This window comes from Ranitomeya variabilis, chromosome 4 (genome assembly GCF_051348905.1).
Source record: "Ranitomeya variabilis isolate aRanVar5 chromosome 4, aRanVar5.hap1, whole genome shotgun sequence".
NCBI classification, from domain to species: Eukaryota; Metazoa; Chordata; class Amphibia; order Anura; family Dendrobatidae; genus Ranitomeya; species Ranitomeya variabilis.
Window position 1 is genome coordinate 368,877,360 of NC_135235.1, and position 23,093 is coordinate 368,900,452.

Genomic DNA, 23,093 nt, shown 5'->3' on the forward strand with positions numbered 1-23,093 from the left:
GTGGTCCCGCCCACCAAATCGGCCCCTGAGGGGCCCCGCCCATCAAATCGGACTCTGAGGGGCCCCGCCCACCATATCGGACAGAGAGTTGCCCCACCCACCAAATCGGCCCCTGAGGGGACCCGCCCACCAAATCGGCCCCTGAGGGGCCCCGCCCACCAAATCGGCCTCTGAGGTGCCCCGCCCACCAAATCGGCCCCAGAGTGGCCCCGCTCACCAAATCGGCCCCTGAGGGGCCCCGCCCACCAAATCGGCCCCTGAGGGGCCCCGCCCACCAAATCGGCCCCTGAGGGGCTCCGCCCACCAAATCGGACCCTGAGGGGCCCCGCCCACCAAATCGGCCCCTGAGGGGCCACGCCCAACCAAATCGGCCCTTGAGGGGCCCCGCCCACCAATTTGGCCCCTGAGGGGCCCCGCCCACCAATTTGGCCCCTGAGGGGCCCCGCCCACCAAATCGGCACCTGAGGTGTCCCGCCCACCAAATCGGCCACTGAGGGGCTCCGCCCACCAAATCGGCCCCTGAGGGGCTCCGCCCACCAAATCGGCCCCTGAGGGGCCCCGCCCACCAAATCAGACCCAGAGTGGCCCCGCCCACCAAATCGGACCAAGAGTGGATCCGCCCACTAAATCGGACCCAGAGGTGCCCCGCCCACCAAATCGGACCCAGAGTGGCCCCGCCCACCAAATCAGCACCTGAGGGGCCCCGCCCACCAAATCGGCCCCTGAGGGGCTCCGCCCACCAAATCGGCCCCTGAGGGGCCCCGCCCACCAAATCGGCCCCTGAGGGGCCCCGCCCACCAAATCGGCCCCTGAGGTTCCCCGCCCACCAAATCGGACCCAGAGTGGCCTCGCCCACCAAATTGGCCCCTAAGGGGCTCCGCCCACCAAATCGGCTCCTGAGGGGCCCCGCCCACCAAATCGGCCCCTGAGGGGCCCCGCTCACCAAATCGGCCCCTAAGGGGCCGCGCCCACCAGATCGGCACCTGAGGTTCCCCGCCCACCAAATCAGCACCTGAGGTGCCCCACCCACCAAATCGGTCCTGAGGGGCATGCAAGTGTAAAACTCTTGCAGGGGCAGCCTGGGTACCATTCCAAAGCACTATCTGTAGTTCCTTCAGGAAATACCCATCTAGTTTATTTTACTCACTTATACAGCATCATTAATTCCACAGCGCTTAACAAACATTATCAATTTCCCCAGAATAGAAATAGTATAAAGGGGATCTGACACCCCTTCCAGTACAAGCAGCCCACTAGACTGAGACCCAACTTAGAGTTTCCACATTTGTTAAAATTGTTTGTAGCATCAGCAACAGTAGCAACAGCAGACACATAAACCACAACAAAGGTGTCACAGACTGCAATAAAATGAGATCAATGCAGCACACTAAAAACTTCACCATTGCCTAGTCTACCCAGTCTGTGACTGGGGTGCAAAAGTCATTGGAGGTCCATGACTCATTCATCTTGATGATAGTTAGGTGGTCTACACTTTCAGGGGACAGGTGGATGTGCTTATCCATCAGGACATTACCAGCAGCGATGAAAACCCTTTCTGAGAGAATGCTGTCTGCCGGTCATGACAAAACCTGTAAGGCAAACTCAGGCCACTCTTCCATTTTTCGAAGACTAATATGCACCCCCTATAGCATTGATATTGAGCTCAAAATACTCCTGCACCATCTTCTTCAGTTGTTCATTACGTGTCAGACTTGTACTCTGTTCTGCTGGTGCACTGGCTGGTCTAAAAAATGTGTTAAACAACTCTCAAAACTTGCTTATTTTCATTTTTAGTTATTTTACTCAATTATATAGCACCATTAACTACACGGTGTGTGAACACTGTTCCCATTGGGGCTCACAATTTAAATTTCCTATCAGTATACCTTTGGAGTGTGGAAGAAATATAGAATAACCAGAGAAAACCCATGCAAACATGAAGAGAACATACAAACTCCTTGCAGATGTTGTCCTTGGTGGGGTTTTAACCCAGGATCCCAGTTCTGCAAGGCTGCAGTGCTAACCACAAAGCCACCGTGCTGCATCTGCCACTTACACTGCTGCTGCTAATGTTTTTGCATTGACAACTCAATGTAACTGGGGTTAGAAGTCTATACTGCAATGCACACTGTGTGCCTCACTGCTGTCTTGCGAAAAATCACTCTTAAGATTGTCTACAATTGTGTTTCGATACTCCAGCATGCGCACGTCCCTTTTGAGTGGGTGAAGCATCTGGCAAAATTTACTCTTGTATCCAGCGTCGGACTGGGGTGTCTGGGGCCCACCAGAGGAATGGACTCTAGGGGCCCAGCCTACAGCTATATGCAAATATCTGTCATTATAGTGGACCATCAGCTGTAAAACACCGGCGGCTGCTGCACATCTACTGTGTGCCCCAATAACTGGGATGTATAATTACGGTAGTTTACATTAATGGGGTTCTTGGTTAAAACAAGTTATCACTGATCCATGGGCTCCACAGGATTGGTGATCGCTTAGATCCGACCATTAGAAACTGCACCGATCGGAAGAATTGGGAAGTTTTATCCCTGACAGGACACTTTTATCACTATTTTAAAATGCAGCAGCAGGTGGGATTTCTGACCGCAGCTCCATTCATTCTCTTTGGGGCTTCCAGAAAAAAACAAGTGCAGCCACTGAGGGAATGAATGGATCGGTGATCTAGTCGGACATGCCACTCCAGTCTAATGGGGATAAAAAGTTCCACATTTTGCTGAGTGGGTCCAAGCAGTCAGACCCCCACCAATCAATACGTTATCACTTATCCTGTAGAGAGGTGATTACTTTTTTCCACAGGAAACCCCCTGTAAGTGCATCTCCGCCGCTGTGTACAAAGCATTAAAACTCTAATGGAAATAAAGAATCATTTCCTAATTAATATCAGAGAGAACAAATGACCGCCATACACAACACAATCCACTATTCCAAGACCAATAATACCACATACAGGAAGAAATACCACCACACCATGACCAGACCACATAGTGACCGAATAATACTACATACAAGGGACAAATACCACCGCACCATGTCAAGACCACATATTACCACCACTTGGTGACCAAATAGCACATACAAGGGACAAATACCACAACACCATTTCCAGACCACATATTACCACCACATAGTGACTGAATACTACAATACTGATCAGTAATAAAAAAAAAAAAACACAATACTATCACCATAAGGCTGCCGTCACACTAGCAGTATTTGGTCAGTATTTTACATCAGTATTTGTAAGCCAAAACCAGGAGTGGAACAATTAGAGGAAAAGTATAATAGAAACATATGCACCACTTCTGTATTTATCACCCACTCCTGGTTTTGGCTTACAAATACTGATGTAAATTACAGACCAAATACTGAATGTGTGACGGCAGCCTAAGTGACATTATACACAGGAGATCTGTACTTAGTATGCAGTGTCTGTGTAGAGGTAATACAGAGATCACTGGTGGTATTATACACAGGAGCTCTGTATATAATGTATAGGTAATACAGTGATCACTGGTGACATTGTACACAGGACCGCTGTATATAGTATACGGTGTATAGTGTCAGTGTATAGGTAACACTGACTCACCATTGACGTCTCTAGGTGAAGTCCTTCATCTTTCATCCAGCACAGACCGCCATCACTTCTTCCAGCCAGGGCTCATCTCTGCAGGAAATAACACAGTTATCTCAGGCTCCACTTGCAGAACACATTACTTAATTTTTCACAACTTCTACATTACACCACATGAAGAAAAAAAGGCGATATAGTGTCACTCTGCACACTAACAGGACCGCCCCCCCCCCCATTTAAAACAGTGTCCTCAAAAAATAAAATAAATGCATCACTGCAGTAATAATATCCCTTAATTAGCCCCTATGGTAATAATATTCCCCACCCTGGCCCCGTTTATCTCATTCCTGGCTCCAGCCATATGTTCTCGCATCCTGCCCTCATGAGCATCCATTCTACCCCATATGATCTCCCCATCCTGCCCCATCTGTCTCCATCGTATCCATCCTGCCCCATGATCCAATCCTGCCCCATGTCTTTCATTCTGCCCCGTGTCTCCAATCATGCCCCGTATCTACATTCTGCCCATGCCTCCAGTCCTGCCCCCAGTATGTCCAGCAATCTGCACCAGTGTGTCCAGCATATTACCCCCAGTGTGTCCAGCATATTACCCCCAGTATGTCCAGCAATCTGCCCCAGTATTTCCAGCATTGCCCCCGGACAGTGTGTCCAGGAATCTGCCCCAGTATGTCCGGCAATCTGCCCCAGTGTGTCCAGCAATCTACCCCAGTGTGTCCAGCAATCTGCCCCAGTGTGTCAAGCATATTGCCCCAGTGTGTCCAGTATTGCCCCCGGACAGTGTGTCCAGCAATCTGCCCCAGTGTGTCCGGCAATCTGCCCCAGTGTGTCCAGCATATTACCCCCAGTGTGTCCAGCAATCTGCCCCAGTAAGTCCAGCATTGCCCCCAGACAGTGTGTCCAGCAATCTTCCCCAGTATGTCAAGCATATTGCCCCAGTGTGTCCCACATTTCCCCCAGTGTGTCCAGCAATCTGCCCCAGTATTCCAGCATTGCCCCCAGACAGTGTGTCCAGCAATCTTCCCCAGTATGTCCAGCACTGCCCCCAGTGTGTCCAGCAATCTGCCCCAGTATGTCCAGCAATCTGCCCCAGTGTCCAGCACTGCCCCCAGTGTGTCCAGCAATCTTCCCCAGTGTCCAGCACTGCCCCCAGTGTGTCCAGCACTGCCCCCAGTGAGTCCAGCAATCTGCCCCAGTGTCCAGCACTGCCCCCAGTGTGTCCAGCAATCTGCCCCAGTATGTCCAGCACTGCCCCCAGTGTGTCCAGCAATCTGCCCCAGTATGTCCAGCAATCTGCCCCAGTGTCCAGCACTGCCCCCAGTGTGTCCAGCAATCTGCCCCAGTGTCCAGCACTGCCCCTAGTGTGTCCAGCAATCTGCCCCAGTGTCCAGCACTGCCCCCAGTGTGTCCAGCAATCTGCCCCAGTGTCCAGCATTGCCCCAGCGTGCCCAGCAATCTGCCCCAGTGTCCATCACTGCCCCCAGTGTGTCCAGCAATCTGCCTTAGTGTCCAGCACTGCCCCCATTGTGTCCAGCAATCTGCCCCAGTGTCCAGCACTGCCCCCAGTGTGTCCAGCACTGCCCCCAGTGTCCAGAACTGCCCCCAGTGTGTCCAGCAATCTGCCCCAATATGTCCAGCACTGCCCCAGTGTCCAGCATTGCCCCCAGTGTGTCCAGCAATCTGCCTCAGTGTCCAGCCTTGCCCCAGTGTGTCCAGATATCTGCCCCAGTGTCCAGCATTGCCCCAGTGTGTCCAGCAATCTGCCCCAGTATGTCCAGCATTGCCCCAGTGTGTCCAGCAATCTGCCCCAGTGTGTCCAGCAATCTGCCCCAGTAAGTCCAGCATTGCCCCCAGACAGTGTGTCCAGCAATCTTTCCCAGTATGTCAAGCATATTGCCCCAGTGTGTCCCGCATTTCCCCCAGTGTGTCCAGCAATCTGCCCCAGTATGTCCAGCATTGCCCCCAGACAGTGTGTCCAGCAATCTTCCCCAGTATGTCCAGCACTGCCCCCAGTGTGTCCAGCAATCTGCCCCAGTATGTCCAGCAATCTGCCCCAGTGTGCAGCACTGCCCCCAGTATGTCCAGCAATCTGCCCCAGTGTCCAGCACTGCCCCCAGTGTGTCCAGCACTGCCTCCAGTGAGTCCAGCAATCTGCCCCAGTGTCCAGCACTGCCCCCAGTGTGTCCAGCAATCTGCCCCATTATGTCCAGCACTGCCCCCAGTGTGTCCAGCAATCTGCCCCAGTATGTCCAGCAATCTGCCCCAGTGTCCAGCACTGCCCCCAGTGTGTCCAGCAATCTGCCCCAGTGTCCAGCACTGCCCCTAGTGTGTCCAGCAATCTGCCCCAGTGTCCAGCACTGCCCCCAGTGTGTCCAGCAATCTGCCCCAGTGTCCAGCATTGCCCCAGTGTGTCCAGCAATCTGCCCCAGTGTCCAGCACTGCCCCCAGTGTGTCCAGCACTGCCCCCAGTGTGTCCAGCACTGCCCCCAGTGAGTCCAGCAATCTGCCCCAGTGTCCAGCACTGCCCCCAGTGTGTCCAGCAATCTGCCCCAGTATGTCCAGCACTGCCCCCAGTGTGTCCAGCAATCTGCCCCAGTATGTCCAGCAATCTGCCCCAGTGTCCAGCACTGCCCCCAGTGTGTCCAGCAATCTGCCCCAGTGTCCAGCACTGCCCCTAGTGTGTCCAGCAATCTGCCCCAGTGTCCAGCACTGCCCCCAGTGTGTCCAGCAATCTGCCCCAGTGTCCAGCATTGCCCCAGTGTGTCCAGCAATCTGCCCCAGTGTCCAGCACTGCCCCCAGTGTGTCCAGCAATCTGCCCCAGTGTCCAGCACTGCCCCCATTGTGTCCAGCAATCTGCCCCAGTGTCCAGCACTGCCCCCAGTGTGTCCAGCACTGCCCCCAGTGTCCAGAACTGCCCCCAGTGTGTCCAGCAATCTGCCCCAGGATGTCCAGCACTGCCCCAGTGTCCAGCATTGCCCCCAGTGTGTCCAGCAATCTGCCCCAGTGTCCAGCATTGCCCCAGTGTGTCCAGCAATCTGCCCCAGTATGTCCAGCATTGCCCCAGTTTGTCCAGCAATCTGCCCCAGTGTATCCAGCAATCTGCCCCAGTGTCCAGCACTGCCCCCAGTGTGTCCAGCAATCTGCCCCAGTGTCCAGCACTGCCCCCAGTGTGTCCAGCACTGCCCCCAGAAAGTATGTCTCATTAAGGGAGAGGTTGAGGGCACAGGTGGAGTACCTACAAGAGGTGGAGGAGGCAGAAGCAATGGACGAAGGGTTACATACAGAGGTTTGTCCCGCAAGCCTTGGTGTCTAGTGTTTTAGTTTACAATCCCTTATTGTGTAGTGGTTTAGTTCTCCAAAACTACGTGTTTAGTTGTTTAGTTCTCCAATGCCTTTTGTCTAGTAGTTTAGGTCTTCATCTTCTGGTGTGTATTGTTTTAGTTATTCCACTTTAGTTGTTTAGTACTTTATTTCTCAAAGCCCTGTTGTCTAGTTCTCCATCTTCTGGTGTATAGTGGTTTAGTTTTCTAACTTTAGGTATTTAGTAGTTTATTTCTCCAAGCCATGTTGTCTAGTAATTTAGTTCTCCTTCTTATGGTGTGTAGTGGTTTAGTTCTCCAACTCCAAGCGCCCTGCATGTCTTGGGGATTGCACGACTTGTGGAGCAGCCCCTTCACCGCCTACCCCCCACAGCCACCAGAGTCACCCAGTGCCCAGTCAGCGAGATGTAATGCCGCTGTTCATGCTTGCTCATCCAGGTGACAGTGTTGAAATGCACCTCGATTTTATACAAGGAATGGGTGATGTCTGTGAAATCGAGTTGTAGCGCAGGCACATCTTTCTTAGAGAAGTAATTGTTACACCCCAGGTAACCGGTTGTTAGAGTGATGTTGCCTTCCTTTTGGGGGAGGGCGATATCATACTTGGAGGCAAAGAGGATTCTCTTTATCAGGTAAAGCACCTACATTCAACACATTCTGAATCCAGGCCAGAAGGGGGAGTTCTGAACCCGGATTCAGGGGAGCTTCCCCAGCTTTAAGTATTCTGGTCTGAAGGAGTCAGCCAGTTGTTCACAGACAGTGGAAGAGAAAGGAGGGTCTGAGAACAGACAGTGGGGCTGTGCAGCCATGTGTGTGCTGCAGCTCCAGGAAAGGAAGATAACCTGAAGGGTTGCATGTTAGTGAGCATCAGAGGAAAGAAGCACAGGAGAAGGAAAAGGCTTGGAGGGGAACTGTGACCGGGCACCCTCTGAGCCGAAGAGCAGGAACCGGGCACCGGGAGCTCAAGGCTGTGTTGTACTCCAGGTTGCACGGCAGAACTGGAGGGCGTAGGACTTTAAGTAATTTTCCCGCACCCACACCTGAAGGTGCAGCAGTATTCTAGGAGTTCAGGTCGTGATAGAGATCCTATAAAAAGGCTCGCACTACCCACCATACGGGTAACTGTCCTAGGACAGGAGAGAGAGAGGACTTTGCCAGCAAGCTACAGGCAGCAGAGGCCTTGCATACGAGCATGAGTAGGTAGGCTTTTGGACCTCACCTGGGAGAGGGATGCACCATTGCCTTCAGGCTGGCCGAACCATATCACCATCTGTTTCTGGTACCCTGGACTGCGGCTGCTTACAACTAGTAAACCAGGTAAAGACATTACAACTCTGTGTCCCTCCATTTATTTGCCGGCGTACATCATCCCTGCCCAGCACACCGGGAGCCCTGGGGACCCCGCTTCACCTGTGGGAAGCGTCACCATCTTTGCTGCATTAACATTGCCCAAGAGGACCACTTTAAGCAGCATTGGTCCCCTCTGACCGAGAACCAAAGGTGGTGTCACGAACACAAACTTTCATACATATCCTTTTAAAAGCCCTTCCCATTTTACTTGGGCGCCCAGGGTCACGGACCGGGTCGCAGCCACTGTGACATTCCCTTTAAGTGCGACCGGACCCGATACCGAGTACCCCATGGCCCAGGCAGGCGATGCATAATGGCAACTGGGCAACTGGTAATGAGTGACTGCAATGGTTATCAGCTTTTGGAAACCATCTGTATCCACAAAGTGGAAAGGCTGCATTTCCATGGCCAACAGATTAGACTGCAACCTTGTGTCCTCGTTCTTCTCTGCGCCCCTCACCATCCACCATCTAAACACTGGGAAGCCCTGGGGATACACTTCACCTGTGGGAAGGTATACCATCTAGCTGCCATAACATCACCCCAGTGGAACCCTTAAAGCAGCGTCGGTCACCCTGACCGAATACCACAGGTGGCGTCACGAACATTCCCCTTAAAGACCTTTCCCTTTTACACGGACATCCCAGGGCCACGGACTGGGTCAGCCACTGTGCAATCCCCCTGTGAACCGAAGGACCCGGTACCGAGTACCCCACTGCCCCATGGGGGTGCTCCAGTTCCATCCCCTCTCCCTCAGAGTAGCAGTCATATACCATCCCATAGGCTCACCCACACACTTTCTTGACCACTTTTCTGCCTTGCTGCCACACCTCGTCCTCAGTATTGCCAACCCTTTTCCTGGGAGACTTCAACAGCCCCACCTTCCCAACTACATCCCAGCTTCTATCTCTACCCACTTCTCATGGCCTCTCACAACTTTCAACCTCTGAGACACATAAAGATGGTAAAACCTCTGATCTGGTCTTTGTCTGGCGTTGTTCAATATCCTACCTAGATAACTCACCTCTTACTTACCCTTTCTACCCCATGAAATTAGGACTAACCACAACTCACATATTTTTAGGCACTTTCTAAAACCACATCCATTTAGGGTAGCCTATTACCTTCCCTAATCAAAGTTCTTTTTATATACAGCCTATTCTCTACTTCTTTGAACATAATTTGCCATCAAACTCGACAGTATTCAAAAGGCTCAGGCAGCCTTTATCTACCCCCTATTTTCGTAAGATGGCTGGACGATCATTTTAAATAAGAACCTGTACTTTGTGTCACCCCACCTCATTGTAGATTGTAAGCTCTGAAAAGCAGGGTCTTCATTATTTTTGCTTTAATTGTTTGATTATCGTTAACTTTGTTAATTATGACTGTTTTATATGAACTGCTGACTTGTAATGCTCTGCGGAATATGTTTGCTCTATATAAATAAAGTTTACTATTATTAGTAGATTGAAGATAGTGAAATTCAAGCTCTTAGATTTGCCATGTGTAGGAGGAAACAATTTTTTTTGTGACCACAATTGCACAAAATATGGCTGGCTGCTATGCTGACAGAGGTTGGAGTAGGATGAACACGACAAAGTGCTTGATTGTAAGTGAGGTGCTGGCATGTATGACATGGTGGATTGAGAAAGATGTGATGTGCTTGGTGTCTGAGATAGGTAAAAAAACAGCATGCATGTCCACTTCCATAACAGCTGATGGGCTGTCACTCACCACAACTGTAGCAGGTAAACAAGTGGAGATTCTGTGGATGAAGAACTGTGTGAGAACACCTGCCACAATGATGGAGGAGAAAGAAGCAGCAGATGTGGTTAATGGGCCGGCCGGTGGTTGGTGATGCTCACTAGTCCGCATTGTAGAGCAGTGAGATTCCAAGACTGATGCACGTTGATTGCGCATGTTCCAGTTCATGCATGTAGTAGGTAAATTATTGCATTTTTAGGCTCTACTCAGTAGTTTTTTACAAAGTTAACGGATAACGTGAGTTGTGTAATCCTTTGTGGTATCAAAAAAGGGCCAGGCTAGCCAACCCTTGCCGCCCCTGCGATCTTTAGAGCCATGACCGTTGTTTGCCACAGCCAGAGTTGTGACTGAGGATGCAGTGGTTGTCATGGTTGCATCACTCACTGTCTGTGTGGGAAGCTGCAACGTAACCTACTCAACTTCCTCCTCTGCCACCTCCTCTGATGAGCTACTCAGCTGCGTGCATCTGGGTTTCACACCAAGTGGGATCTACAACCTAATCATCATCCTCTCTGTTCTCCCATTCCTCGCCCTGAGAATCACCATACTCCTCTTTCTGCTCTGATAGCACAGTAAAATCCACCTGCACCTCAGGTATCTGAGTTGCATCACGATCACCTACACCCCAGGGGGTTAACGTCTGGTGACGAGGATCTGAATTCTGCTGGGACCCTACTTCGTCCAGCCCCGGATCAAACTTAAAAAAAAATTGCACACCGGTGCAGATGCTTTCCTCCTTTTGAGTCTGTGAATCTTTGGCACAGAACTGTGATGCCCATGGAATAGAATGTAAAAAAAATCTATGAAGACTAGTCCATCTGTGGTTCCCCACAGTCAGTAGGACAAGTGGAGAGTTGTCTTGCAGAGGGAAATAAGGGTAATTGGGGTGCCACTTACAGTATGAGGACTGTACTGTGTGTGATGTTAACGTGGAGGAAGAAGAGGAGAGGTCACTTGATGCAGAGTTTGCATCCAGTGGAGGACATTCTGGCCCTCATCTACAAGGCATACCCATGTGCAGTTTCCAAAGAAAGGGAGTTGAGTAGCCCGTCCAGTAACAGAAGTTGTGAAAATACTGTACAAATCGTCACTGCAGCAAAACAAACCTACTTCTCATCTCTCAAATCATCCCTGCCTCATAACATTGAACAGCTATTCAGTACTTTCAATTCTCTCCTCATCCCCAGCTCCCCCACTCATTCTTTAAGCAGAAAATTGACAACGTTAGGCAAAGCTTTTGCCTACCATCCCTACAGTCCTTCCTCAAAACTACACAACTCTCTTCCTCCATAACCAACTTCACCGTCATGGAAGATCAATTTTCCTCTTTACACTCCAAATCACTTCTCACCACCTGTAAACTTGACCCAATCCCATCACACCTCAATCCAAACCTTACAAATGTCTTCATCCTAAACCAACCCACCACTTCAACCTGTCACTAACAACTGTTGTCTTCCCCTCATGCTTCAGACATACCTTGATCACACCCATCCTCAAAAAGTCCTCCCTGGACCCATCCTTTCTGTATAGCTATTGCCCCATATCACTTCTCCCCTATGCCTCAAAACTTGTGGAACAACACATCTATTTTGAAATGTCCTCAAATCTATCCCCTCCTCCATATTTGACCGCTTACAACCTGGCTTCCAACCGCACCATTCTACTGAAATTGCCCTGACTCAAGTCAACAACGACCTACTAACTGACAAAGCCAAGCCACATTACTTTGTCCTCCTTCTCCTGGACCTGTCATCTGCCTTTGACACAGTGGACTATTCCCACTCAATACAAACTCTCTTTTCTCTTGGCATCACAGACTTGGCCCTATCTTGGATCTTCTCATACCTAACAGACAGAACATTGTGTCTCCCACTCACACACCACCTCCTCATCTCACCTCCTGTCAGTGTCCCCAAAGGTTCAGTTTTAGGACCCCTCCTCCACTCCAGCTACACCTTTGGCCCGAGACAGCTCATAGAGTCTCACGGCTTTCAGCATCACCTCTATGCTGATGACAAAGATCTAACTCTCTGGACCTGATATCACGTCCTTTCTATTACTGGCAGTCCACTATTTCATCTTTCTTCTCTGCTAGGTTTCTAAAACTTAACATGGATAAAACTGGATTAATCATCTTTCCACCATCTCATTCAACCCCCTCAACTGACCTGTCCATCAAAATCAATGGCTGAGTATGATTTCTCCTTCAAATCTAAGATCCAAGCCCTTTCCCCTTCCTACCAACCCCAACTCAAAAATATCTCCCAAATCCGCAGATTCTTCAACCATGAATCTGCAAAAACACTAGTGCATGTCCTCATCATCTCCTCCACTACTGCAACTTCCTGCTCTGTGGCCTACCTTCTAATATTATTGCACCCATCCAATCTATCCTAAACTCTGCTGCCTAACTAATCCACCTCACACTTTTGATAGATGCTTGTGAGGACTTTATTGTTCAGATATAGATGCATCAATAACACAATTCATGAATAAGGAATTGGTGCAGGGATAGAGAAAATGGTAAGGCGACAAGAGCATTAACATTTTGACCCTCATAGGGTCTTATTCATATAGTCGTTGCTGGCAAGGTTCACTGCAGATTGCAGCCTACAATCCTAGGTGCAGGTACGCCTTACCTACCTGTTGTGAATTCCGTTCTTGAACTCCCTCCTGTGGTCATGAATGATACTTCGGCGAGTTCTGTCCATGGACTCCCTCTGGTGGCTGTGAGTGGAACTGCTGGTTCTGAGGTTGCTTCCTCAGCTGCCCTCGTTTGCGGCTGGGTTGGCTTCTCTATTTAACTCCACTCAGATCATTACTCCATGCCAGCTGTCAATGTATTAGCACTGGTTCAGATCTCTCTCGGATCTTTCTGATGACCTGTCTACTCCAGCAGAAGCTAAGTCCCTGCTAAGTTCATTTGTTGTTCATTGTGTACTGAATATATTTCTTAGTACTTGCTAAAGTTCTAGTCCAGCTTGCTAACATGATATTGCCTTGCTAGCTGGAAGCTCTGGGTTGCAGAGTGGCACCTCCGATCCGTGAGTCGGTCCGGGGGTCTTTTTGCACACTCTGCGTGGCTTTTTATAGTTTTTTGTGCTGACCGCATAGATCCCTTTCCTATCCTCAGTCTATCTAGTAAGTCTGGCCTCCTTTGCTGAAACCTGTTTCATCCCTGTGTTTGTGACTTTCCTCTTAACTCACAGTTAATATATGTGGGGGGCTGCCTTTACCTTTGGGGAATATTCTCTGAGGCAAGGTAAGGCTTATTTTCCTATCTTTAGGGGTAGTTAGCTCTTAGGCTGTGAAGAGGCGTCTAGGGAGAGTTAGGTACGCTCCACAGCTATTTCTAGTGTGTGTGTTATAGGATTAGGATTTGCGGTCAGCAGAGTTCCCACTTCCCAGAGCTCGTCCTGTCTTCTAGTTTAACCATCAGGTCATTCCACCAGGTCCATAACACCTACCCTGGACCCAGGTGTCCTTTTGCAAGCAGAGTATCCTTTATACCATTCAGTGAACATTGCCAACAGTCTCACAAGCATCAAGAGTGTGCTGTGATTGAACAATACTCTAATAAGGGGATTGCCATCCCACTTCACCAGCAACTCGAATCTCAGCAAGAGTGCTCGCCACACTATCCGTCTGACTAATCCACCTGTTACCCCACTATTTCCCAGCTTTTTCCCTCTGTCTATCCCTGCACTGGTATCCCATTGCCCAAAGACTCCAGTTCTGAACCCTAAGTTTGGCATACAAAGAGATTCAAAACCTATCTCCTCCTTACATCTGTGACTTAGTCTCCTGGTGCTTACCTGCATGCAACCTCCTATCGTCACAAGATCTCCTTCTCTACTCCCCAATTTTATCTCTTCTTCACACAATCGCATGCTAGATTTTTCCAGTAGATCCCCTCTACTATGGAACTGTGTCCCTCAACATATCATGCTCTCGCCTACCATGGGAACTTGAAGAACTACCTCTTCTGAAAAGCCTACAACCTACACTTACCATCGCTCCATCATACCTTTGCGCAAGCAGCTCTGCCCTCACCTCTTGTTTCCTCACCTAACCTTTGTAGGCCGTGATCCCAAACAGGCAGGGTCCTCTCTCCTCCAGTAGCAGTCAATGATAGGTATTGTTTAAGATTATTGTACTTGTTTTTATTTTGTTTTTATTATAATATACCCTTTTTACATAAATGCCGCTATAACAATAAGTAATAATAATAATACCGCTGTGCAACTGCCAAAGAAAGGAAGTCCAATAGACCGTACAGTAACTGAAGCTTACGGTGCAATTTTGATATCTTAAAGGTACCGTCACACTCAGCGACGCTGCAGCGATATAGACAACGATCGCTGGAGCGTCGCTGTTTAGGTCGCTGTAGAGACGTCAAACACAGCAACTCCAGAACGATGCAGGAGCGATCCAGTGACGTAACGGCGACTCACTTCTCGTTCTCGCTGGTTGTTAGCTCCATGTCAAACAGCCGGAGTGTACCGACCCGACACTCATCTAGGGGTGTTGCAGCGTAGAAAGATAGGCAAGTGATCGCAAAGGAAAGACTGAGTAGAGTCACGGTTTATAAGCCGGAACGCAGCTACAGATGATCCCGCTGTGGTCTATCAGCGTTCACAGGGAGACGGCGTCACAGCCACTCATTTCCGCCCAGCTAACAACCATTGTTCCTGCTGCAAGTTCCCTCTCAGGTCGTCGCGGCTGAGGGCATCTCCTTTTGTAATGTAACACGCCTACCTGGCTAGAAGGAGACGCTGCGACGCCCCCTATTCTCGTTGCTGGCGTCGTTGCTTTTGATGTCAAACATGACGATACACGCCGACCTGGCGACGAAATAAAGTTCTGGACTTCTAGCTCCAACCAGCACAGCGGGATCCAGATCGCTGCTGCGTGTCAAACACAACGAGATCGCTATCCAGAATGCTGCAACGTCACGGATTGTTGTCGTTCTCTTTGCAAAGTTGCTGAGTGTGACGGTACCTTTACTCTGTGAAATTGATGACCCTTTAGTGCTATATGTCAATAATTTGGGGAAATGTTTGCACTCCAAGTTGGGTCACGTTCATGTGTGTTGCATGTAGCAGTAGGGTTCCCAAACCGGCTAGCCTGCAATTACTTTCAGTCTATTAGCTGTGTTACTAATCTTAAATTTTTATACCATTTGTGGTATACCAATCTGATATTTGTGCCACCTAATTGTGGCTAATCAAAAATCACATTTAAGATGTTGAATGAGGTATCAGGGCTTCCAGCACAGCAGGCTTACACTGGTTCCTCAACCACCTCGTCTTAACTGAAACTTCAATTCAAAACTGTAAATGCTGGCCATATCCTGATACCTCATGCATAGCCCATGGCAGTCTGTTTCTGTGCCATTATGAAAGGTTCTACTGAAGGTCAATTGCTCAGTCAACTACCTGTGTTACTATTCTTCATTTTTCTACCAATAGTAGTCTATGAAACTGATGTTTGTGCCATCTGAGTGTGGCTGGAATTAAAAAAAAATTTGAGGTGTTGCATGAGGTGTGAGGTCTCCCAGCTAAGAAGTCTTAGACTGCTTCCTTAACCACCAGGTCCTCATTGAAACTTAAATTACAAGCTGTAGTTTTAGCTGTTTGAGAAGCTTTTGTCACCCCTTAAGGTGCTGTCTATGTGTTTGGTTTTGCCTACCCTTGAGTCTAATGGGGATCAGGTGCATTTGTCGAACCGTTCGGCGGTCCGCTCATCGAATCCGAAGCTTGAAAGGTTCGCTCATCTATAATAATGACCTCTTTCTTGGCCCTTTTCCTGTACTAATGTCCAATATCCTGGATTCCTTCATGTAATAATGTCCCCATCCTAGGTCTTTTCTTTCATAATGTCCTCCATCTTGGCCCCCATTTTCTAATAACAAGCATTAAAAGTTCACATTTATGTTATCAAGTGTTTTAGTATGTAAAATATTCTACATTTAATTAAAATACAGGTTAAAACATTTTATTTATTTTATGTCATGTGAGAGTTAAAACGAAAGCAAGGAAAATCAACCTTCCTTTTTATTTATTTTTTGGCTAATTTGCCCCACAATGGCCTAGAGTTATATTTAGAAACCTGAAGGCTATAAGTGGTAAATTTCTATACGTTAGGGCAATAATAACAATCACGACAACCCCACAGACCACATTCAGGCAATTAAAGAAAAACCCCAGATACATTTATTGGTTATTACAATGGCCCGTTATTTTTATAGACTGTGCCTTTATGGACATTGACAATCCTGAGTAAGCCACATCGCCCAAATCTGAAAACACTTCTTGCTTCATATACAGAATGAAGTGATGACTTTATGAAGATTCCTCCCAGAGAAATGTCACATTGACATCCTTCATCTTCTCTTTGTAGATTTTATTGAAATATTCACTCTGAGCTACTGTAAAATGGTTCTTCCAATCACCAGCTATACCTATAATAAAAGAGTACAATTATAGGAACATTACATTAATTGTAAACATAATAGTAATTTCTGTCAGTTGCAGTATAAAACTACTTGTCTTTATTTTCAAGTTAGTTTTTAAAGAGTAATATTTATTCCAGATTGCTCTAATATGACCTGGGCTTCATAATTTTCCAAGCACAAAGCCACGTCAGGGCATCCATAGACTTTTTGGAGCTCCATTATGCCTCTATATATCTAAACTTTTAAATAAGCTCAAGCAAAAGTGTTTTTCAAAGAAAATGCATGAATTGGACACCAAAGCAAATTGCAGCAGTGTCACTGGATTCAGTGTTATGAATCATTATAAAATAATACATCCAATGGCGGATATAGATAGAAGAGGGCCCCTGTGCAAGAACAGGACATGGGCTATTTGCAGTCCAAAAACTCATTATTATACACAATTCTACCTGCTTGGGAGGTGATAATGGACTCTCTTACCTCCAAAACTCAGTGATATATGTCTGCCCCTGAATACATCAATAAATACATACATACAAAATACAGAATCTAGGTAAAGTTTATGCAAATAACATTCATATAAATTGTATTTTAATATAGTGGATACAGTGTACAACTAGCCGGATCCTAATGAGGATTTCTATATAGGACAAGTATGAGAGTATCGAGATTTGATTAGGTTCTCAGTATGCTTGAATTCAGTACATCCACTGAGGAGACCACTGCAGGCAGTGAGAAGGGGGATAGTGCAGAAAATAAAGTCTAGAGGATCCTCCGACAGTCTAGGAATCCTGCTGCCTTTGGAAGCTGAGAGGAGTCAATCATAAAAACATCAATGGGAATCATAGAGACACATGGTAAACTCTGTGACGAGCATGCCGGGCACTGTTTGGTGCTCATTTGAGCATCACTATACTCGAGGATCCAGGCATTCGAACAAGTATCAGGTCAATCGCTTGTTATGTTCAGTTGCCCCCCACATGTTTGGCACCTGATTTTCAGCCACTAAACAATGCGGGATCGCCTGCCATGTTAGCTATAGGCATTACCGTGATTGGCCAGCCGCATATCGTTATCGGGTCTATAAAAGACCCGGAGATGCCATCTTTTGCACTTTGTATCTGCACATACTGTAGGGAGTGAACTGCTACAGAACAGACAGTGTGTTCTATAACGTTTATTTAGCTGCTTTAGCAACATTAAACCAACAGCCCTTTTTATGGCAAATTTAAATTGATTCTATTCTCTAATACTGCTCTTAGCTGCCATTAGTGTAGGATTAACAGCTGTATTAGGACATGTCCTTTACATCTAATTTTGGGGGGTCACATTTGGAGTTTTTGGATGGTTCTGTCGACATAAAGGAAGGGATGGTCCGTACATCTCTATATCGTAAACCGATAGCGACCAATTTGGTAATGCATTATAAAAGTTTCCACCCAGCACACACAAAACAATCGTTACCATACAGCCAGCTTCTGAGCGTGCGAAGGGCAAACAATACGCAGGAGGGCTTTGAAATGCAGGCAACGGAATTGTGCCGGAGACTCAGAAATTGAGGTTACCCGGGGACATTGCTACAAACAGCGGTGGATAAGATAAATGGGGCTGCATCGGATAGAGAAGAGAGGTCCGAAAATGTAATGGGGAAAAAGTTCACCTTCTGTTTCCAGTATAGTTCCATGGACCGACAGGTACGAGCGTGTTGTGAATTCGCTTTTTGCTCCCTCTAGTGGTTACTAGTTTTTTGACTCTGGTTTTTCTGTCATTCCTTTTATCCGCACCTGGGTCGTTAGTTAGGGGTGTTGCTATATAAGCTCCCTGGACCTTCAGTTCTATGCCTGGCAACGTAGTTATCAGAGCTAGTCTGCTGTGCTCTTGTCTACTGATCCTGGTTCCAGTTATATCAGCTAAGTCTGCCTTTTTGCTTTTTGCTATTTGTTTTGGTTTTGTATTTTTGTCCAGCTTGTTCCAAATCTATATCCTGATCTTTGCTGGAAGCTCTAAGGGGCTGGTGTTCTCCCCCCGGACCGTTAGACGGTTCGGGGGTTCTTGAATTTCCAGTGTGGATTTTGATAGGGTTTTTGTTGACCATATAAGTTACCTTTCTTTATTCTGCTATCAGTAAGCGGGCCTCTCTGTGCTAAACCTGGTTCATTTCTGTGTTTGTCATTTCCTCTTACCTCACCGTTACTATTTGTGGGGGGCTTCTATCCAGCTTTGGGGTCCCCTTCTCTGGAGGCAAGAAAGGTCTTTGTTTTTCCTCTACTAGGGGTAGTTAGATTCTCCGGCTGGAGCGTGTCATCTAGAATCATCGTAGGAATGATCCCCGGCTACTTCTAGTGTTGGCGTTAGGAGTAGATATATGGTCAACCCAGTTACCACTGCCCTATGAGCTGGTTTTTTGTATTCTGCAGACTTCCACGTTCCTCTGAGACCCTCGCCATTGGGGTCATAACAGTTTGCCAGGCCAGTATTAAATGTTTAATGCATTGCAGAAGAGGGATTATAAGAAAGAAGATTCTGAGTTTTTTTTTTTTTTTTCTTCTTCCCCTTTACCTCAGAGTGGCTATGCTTGCTGCAGACATGAATGTCCAGACCTTGATTACAAGTGTGGATCAGCTGGCTACTCGTGTGCAGGGCATACAAGACTATGTTATCAGAAATCCTAGGTCAGAACCTAAAATACCGATTCCTGAACTGTTTTCCGGAGACAGGTTTAAGTTTAGGAATTTCGTGAATAATTGTAAATTGTTTTTGTCCCTGAGACCCTGTTCATCTGGAGACTTTGCTCAGCAAGTAAAAATTATTATTTCGTTCTTACGGGGCGACCCTCAGGATTGGGCTTTTTCGCTGGCGCCAGGAGATCCGGCATTGGCTGATATTGATGCGTTTTTTCTGGCGCTCGGTTTACTCTATGAGGAACCCAATCTTGAGATTCAGGCAGAAAAGGCCTTGCTGGCTATGTCTCAGGGACAGGACGAGGCTGAAGTGTATTGCCAAAAATTTCGGAAATGGTCCGTGCTGACACATTGGAACGAGTGTGCTCTGGCCGCTAATTTTAGAAATGGCCTTTCTGAAGCCATTAAGAATGTTATGGTGGGTTTTCCCATTCCCACAGGTCTGAATGATACTATGGCACTGGCTATTCAAATTGACCGGCGGTTGCGGGAGCGCAAAACCGCAAATTCCCTCATGGTGTTGTCTGAACAGACACCTAATTCGGTGCAATATGATAGAAAAACCGCAAATTCCCTCATGGTGTTGTCTGAACAGACACCTGATTTAATGCAATGTGATAGAATCCTGACTAGAAATGAGCGGAAAATTCATAGACGCCAGAATGGCTTGTGCTACTACTGTGGCGATTCTACACATGTTATCTCAGCATGCTCTAAACGTATAGCTAAGGTTGTTAGTCCTGTCACCGTTGGTAATTTGCAACCTAAATTTATTCTGTCTGTAACTTTGATTTGCTCACTGTCGTCTTATCCTGTCATGGCGTTTGTAGATTCAGGTGCTGCCCTGAGTCTTATGGATCTGTCATTTGCTAAGCGCTGTGGTTTTACTCTTGAACCATTGGAAAATCCTATTCCTCTTAGGGGTATTGATGCTACGCCATTGGCAGCAAATAAACCGCAGTATTGGACACAAGTTACCATGTGCATGACTCCTGAACACCGCGAGGTGATACGTTTCCTGGTTTTACATAAAATGCATGATTTGGTTGTTTTAGGGCTGCCATGGTTACAGACCCATAATCCAGCCCTGGACTGGAAGGCTATGTCAGTCTCAAGTTGGGGCTGTCGTGGTATTCATGGGGATTCCCTGCCTGTGTCTATTGCTTCTTCTACGCCTTCGGAAGTTCCTGAGTATTTGTCTGATTATCAGGATGTCTTCAGTGAGTCTGAGTCCAGTGCACTGCCTCCTCATAGGGACTGTGACTGTGCTATAGATTTGATCCCTGGCAGTAAATTTCCTAAGGGAAGACTGTTTAATCTGTCGGTACCCGAACATACCGCTATGCGTTCATATATCAAGGAGTCTCTGGAGAAAGGACATATTCGTCCGTCTTCTTCCCCTCTTGGTGCGGGATTCTTTTTTGTGGCAAAAAAGGACGGATCTTTGAGGCCTTGTATTGATTATCGGCTTTTAAATAAGATCACTGTCAAATTTCAGTATCCTTTACCGCTGTTGTCTGACTTGTTTGCCCGGATTAAGGGTGCCAAGTGGTTCACCAAGATAGACCTTCGTGGTGCGTACAACCTTGTGCGCATTAAGCAAGGTGATGAATGGAAAACCGCATTCAATACGCCCGAAGGTCATTTTGAGTACTTGGTGATGCCTTTTGGGCTCTCCAATGCGCCTTCAGTTTTTCAGTCCTTTATGCATGACATCTTCCGGAAGTATCTGGATAAATTTTTGATTGTTTATCTGGATGATATTTTGGTTTTTTCTGATAAGTGGGATTCACATGTGGAGCAGGTCAGGTTGGTCTTTAAAATTTTGCGTGAAAATTCTTTGTTTGTCAAGGGCTCAAAGTGTCTCTTTGGTGTACAGAAGGTTCCCTTTTTGGGGTTCATTTTTTCCCCTTCTGCTGTGGAGATGGACCCAGTCAAGGTCCGAGCTATTCTTGATTGGACTCAGCCCTCGTCAGTTAAGAGTCTTCAGAAATTCTTGGGTTTCGCTAACTTCTACCGTCGTTTTATCGCTAATTTTTCTAGCATTGTGAAACCTTTGACGGATATGACCAAGAAGGGCTCCGATGTAGCCAACTGGGCTCCTGCTGCCGTGGAGGCTTTCCAGGAGTTGAAACGCTGGTTTACTTCGGCGCCTGTTTTGTGCCAGCCCGATGTCTCACTTCCCTTTCAGGTTGAGGTGGATGCTTCAGAGATTGGAGCGGGGGCCGTTTTGTCGCAGAGAGGCCCTGGTTGCTCTGTTATGAAACCTTGTGCCTTTTTCTCTAGGAAGTTTTCGCCTGCCGAGCGAAATTATGATGTGGGCAATCGGGAGTTGTTGGCCATGAAATGGGCATTTGAGGAGTGGCGTCATTGGCTCGAGGGTGCTAAGCATCGTGTGGTGGTCTTGACTGATCACAAAAATCTGATGTATCTCGAGTCTGCTAAACGCCTTAATCCGAGACAGGCCCGCTGGTCATTGTTTTTCTCCCGCTTTGATTTTGTTGTCTCGTATTTACCAGGTTCAAAGAATGTGAAGGCCGATGCTCTTTCTAGGAGCTTTGTGCCTGATGCTCCTGAAGTCGCTGATCCTGTTGGTATTCTTAAAGATGGAGTTATCTTGTCAGCTATTTCTCCGGATCTGCGACGTGTGTTGCAGAGATTTCAGGCGGATAGGCCTGAGTCTTGTCCACCTGACAGACTGTTTGTCCCGGATAAGTGGACCAGCAGAGTCATTTCCGAGGTTCATTCCTCGGTGTTGGCAGGTCACCCGGGAATTTTTGGCACCAGAGATCTGGTGGCCAGGTCCTTTTGGTGGCCTTCTTTGTCAAGGGATGTGCGGTCATTTGTGCAGTCCTGTGGGACTTGTGCTCGAGCTAAGCCTTGCTGTTCTCGTGCCAGCGGTTTGCTCTTGCCCTTGCCTGTCCCGAAGAGACCTTGGACACATATCTCCATGGATTTCATTTCTGATCTTCCGCTATCTCAGGGCATGTCTGTTATCTGGGTGATATGTGATCGCTTCTCCAAGATGGTCCATTTGGTTCCTTTGCCTAAGCTGCCTTCCTCTTCCGATCTGGTTCCTGTGTTTTTCCAGAACGTGGTTCGTTTGCACGGCATCCCTGAGAATATTGTGTCAGACAGAGGATCCCAGTTCGTTTCCAGGTTCTGGCGATCCTTTTGTAGTAGGATGGGCATTGATTTGTCGTTTTCGTCTGCTTTCCATCCTCAGACTAATGGACAGACGGAGCGAACCAATCAGACTTTGGAGGCTTATTTGAGGTGTTTTGTCTCTGCTGATCAGGACGATTGGGTGACATTCTTGCCGTTGGCTGAGTTTGCCCTTAATAATCGGGCTAGTTCCGCCACCTTGGTTTCGCCTTTTTTCTGCAACTCTGGTTTCCATCCTCGCTTTTCTTCAGGTCATGTGGAGCCTTCTGACTGTCCTGGGGTGGATTCTGTGGTGGATAGGTTGCAGCGGATCTGGAATCATGTGGTGGACAACTTGAAGTTGTCACAGGAGAGGGCTCAGCGCTTTGCCAACCGCCGCCGCGGTGTGGGTCCCCGACTACGCGTTGGGGATTTGGTATGGCTTTCTTCCCGCTTTGTTCCTATGAAGGTCTCCTCTCCCAAATTTAAACCTCGTTTTATTGGACCTTACAAGATATTGGAAATCCTTAATCCTGTATCTTTTCGTCTGGATCTTCCTGTGTCGTTTGCTATTCACAATGTATTTCATAGGTCCTTGTTGCGGCGGTACATTGTGCCTGTAGTTCCTTCTGCTGAGCCTCCTGCTCCGGTGTTGGTTGAGGGCGAGTTGGAGTACGTGGTGGAGAAGATCTTGGATTCTCGCCTCTCCAGGCGGAGGCTTCAGTACCTGGTCAAGTGGAAGGGCTATGGTCAGGAGGATAAT

General features: G+C 47.8%; 1 protein-coding gene across 1 annotated transcript in view; it reads right to left on the reverse strand.

The window, feature by feature from the left end:
• Positions 1-16,259: 16,259 nt before the first annotated feature.
• LOC143767880 (sulfotransferase 2B1-like) overlaps positions 16,260-23,093 on the reverse strand; it is a 70,381-nt gene continuing 63,547 nt past the window's right edge. The window contains exon 4 of the mRNA XM_077256402.1: positions 16,260-16,511. Within this exon, the coding sequence (XP_077112517.1) occupies positions 16,393-16,511 (119 nt within the window). The 3' untranslated portion in view covers positions 16,260-16,392. The remainder of the gene's footprint in view (positions 16,512-23,093) is intronic.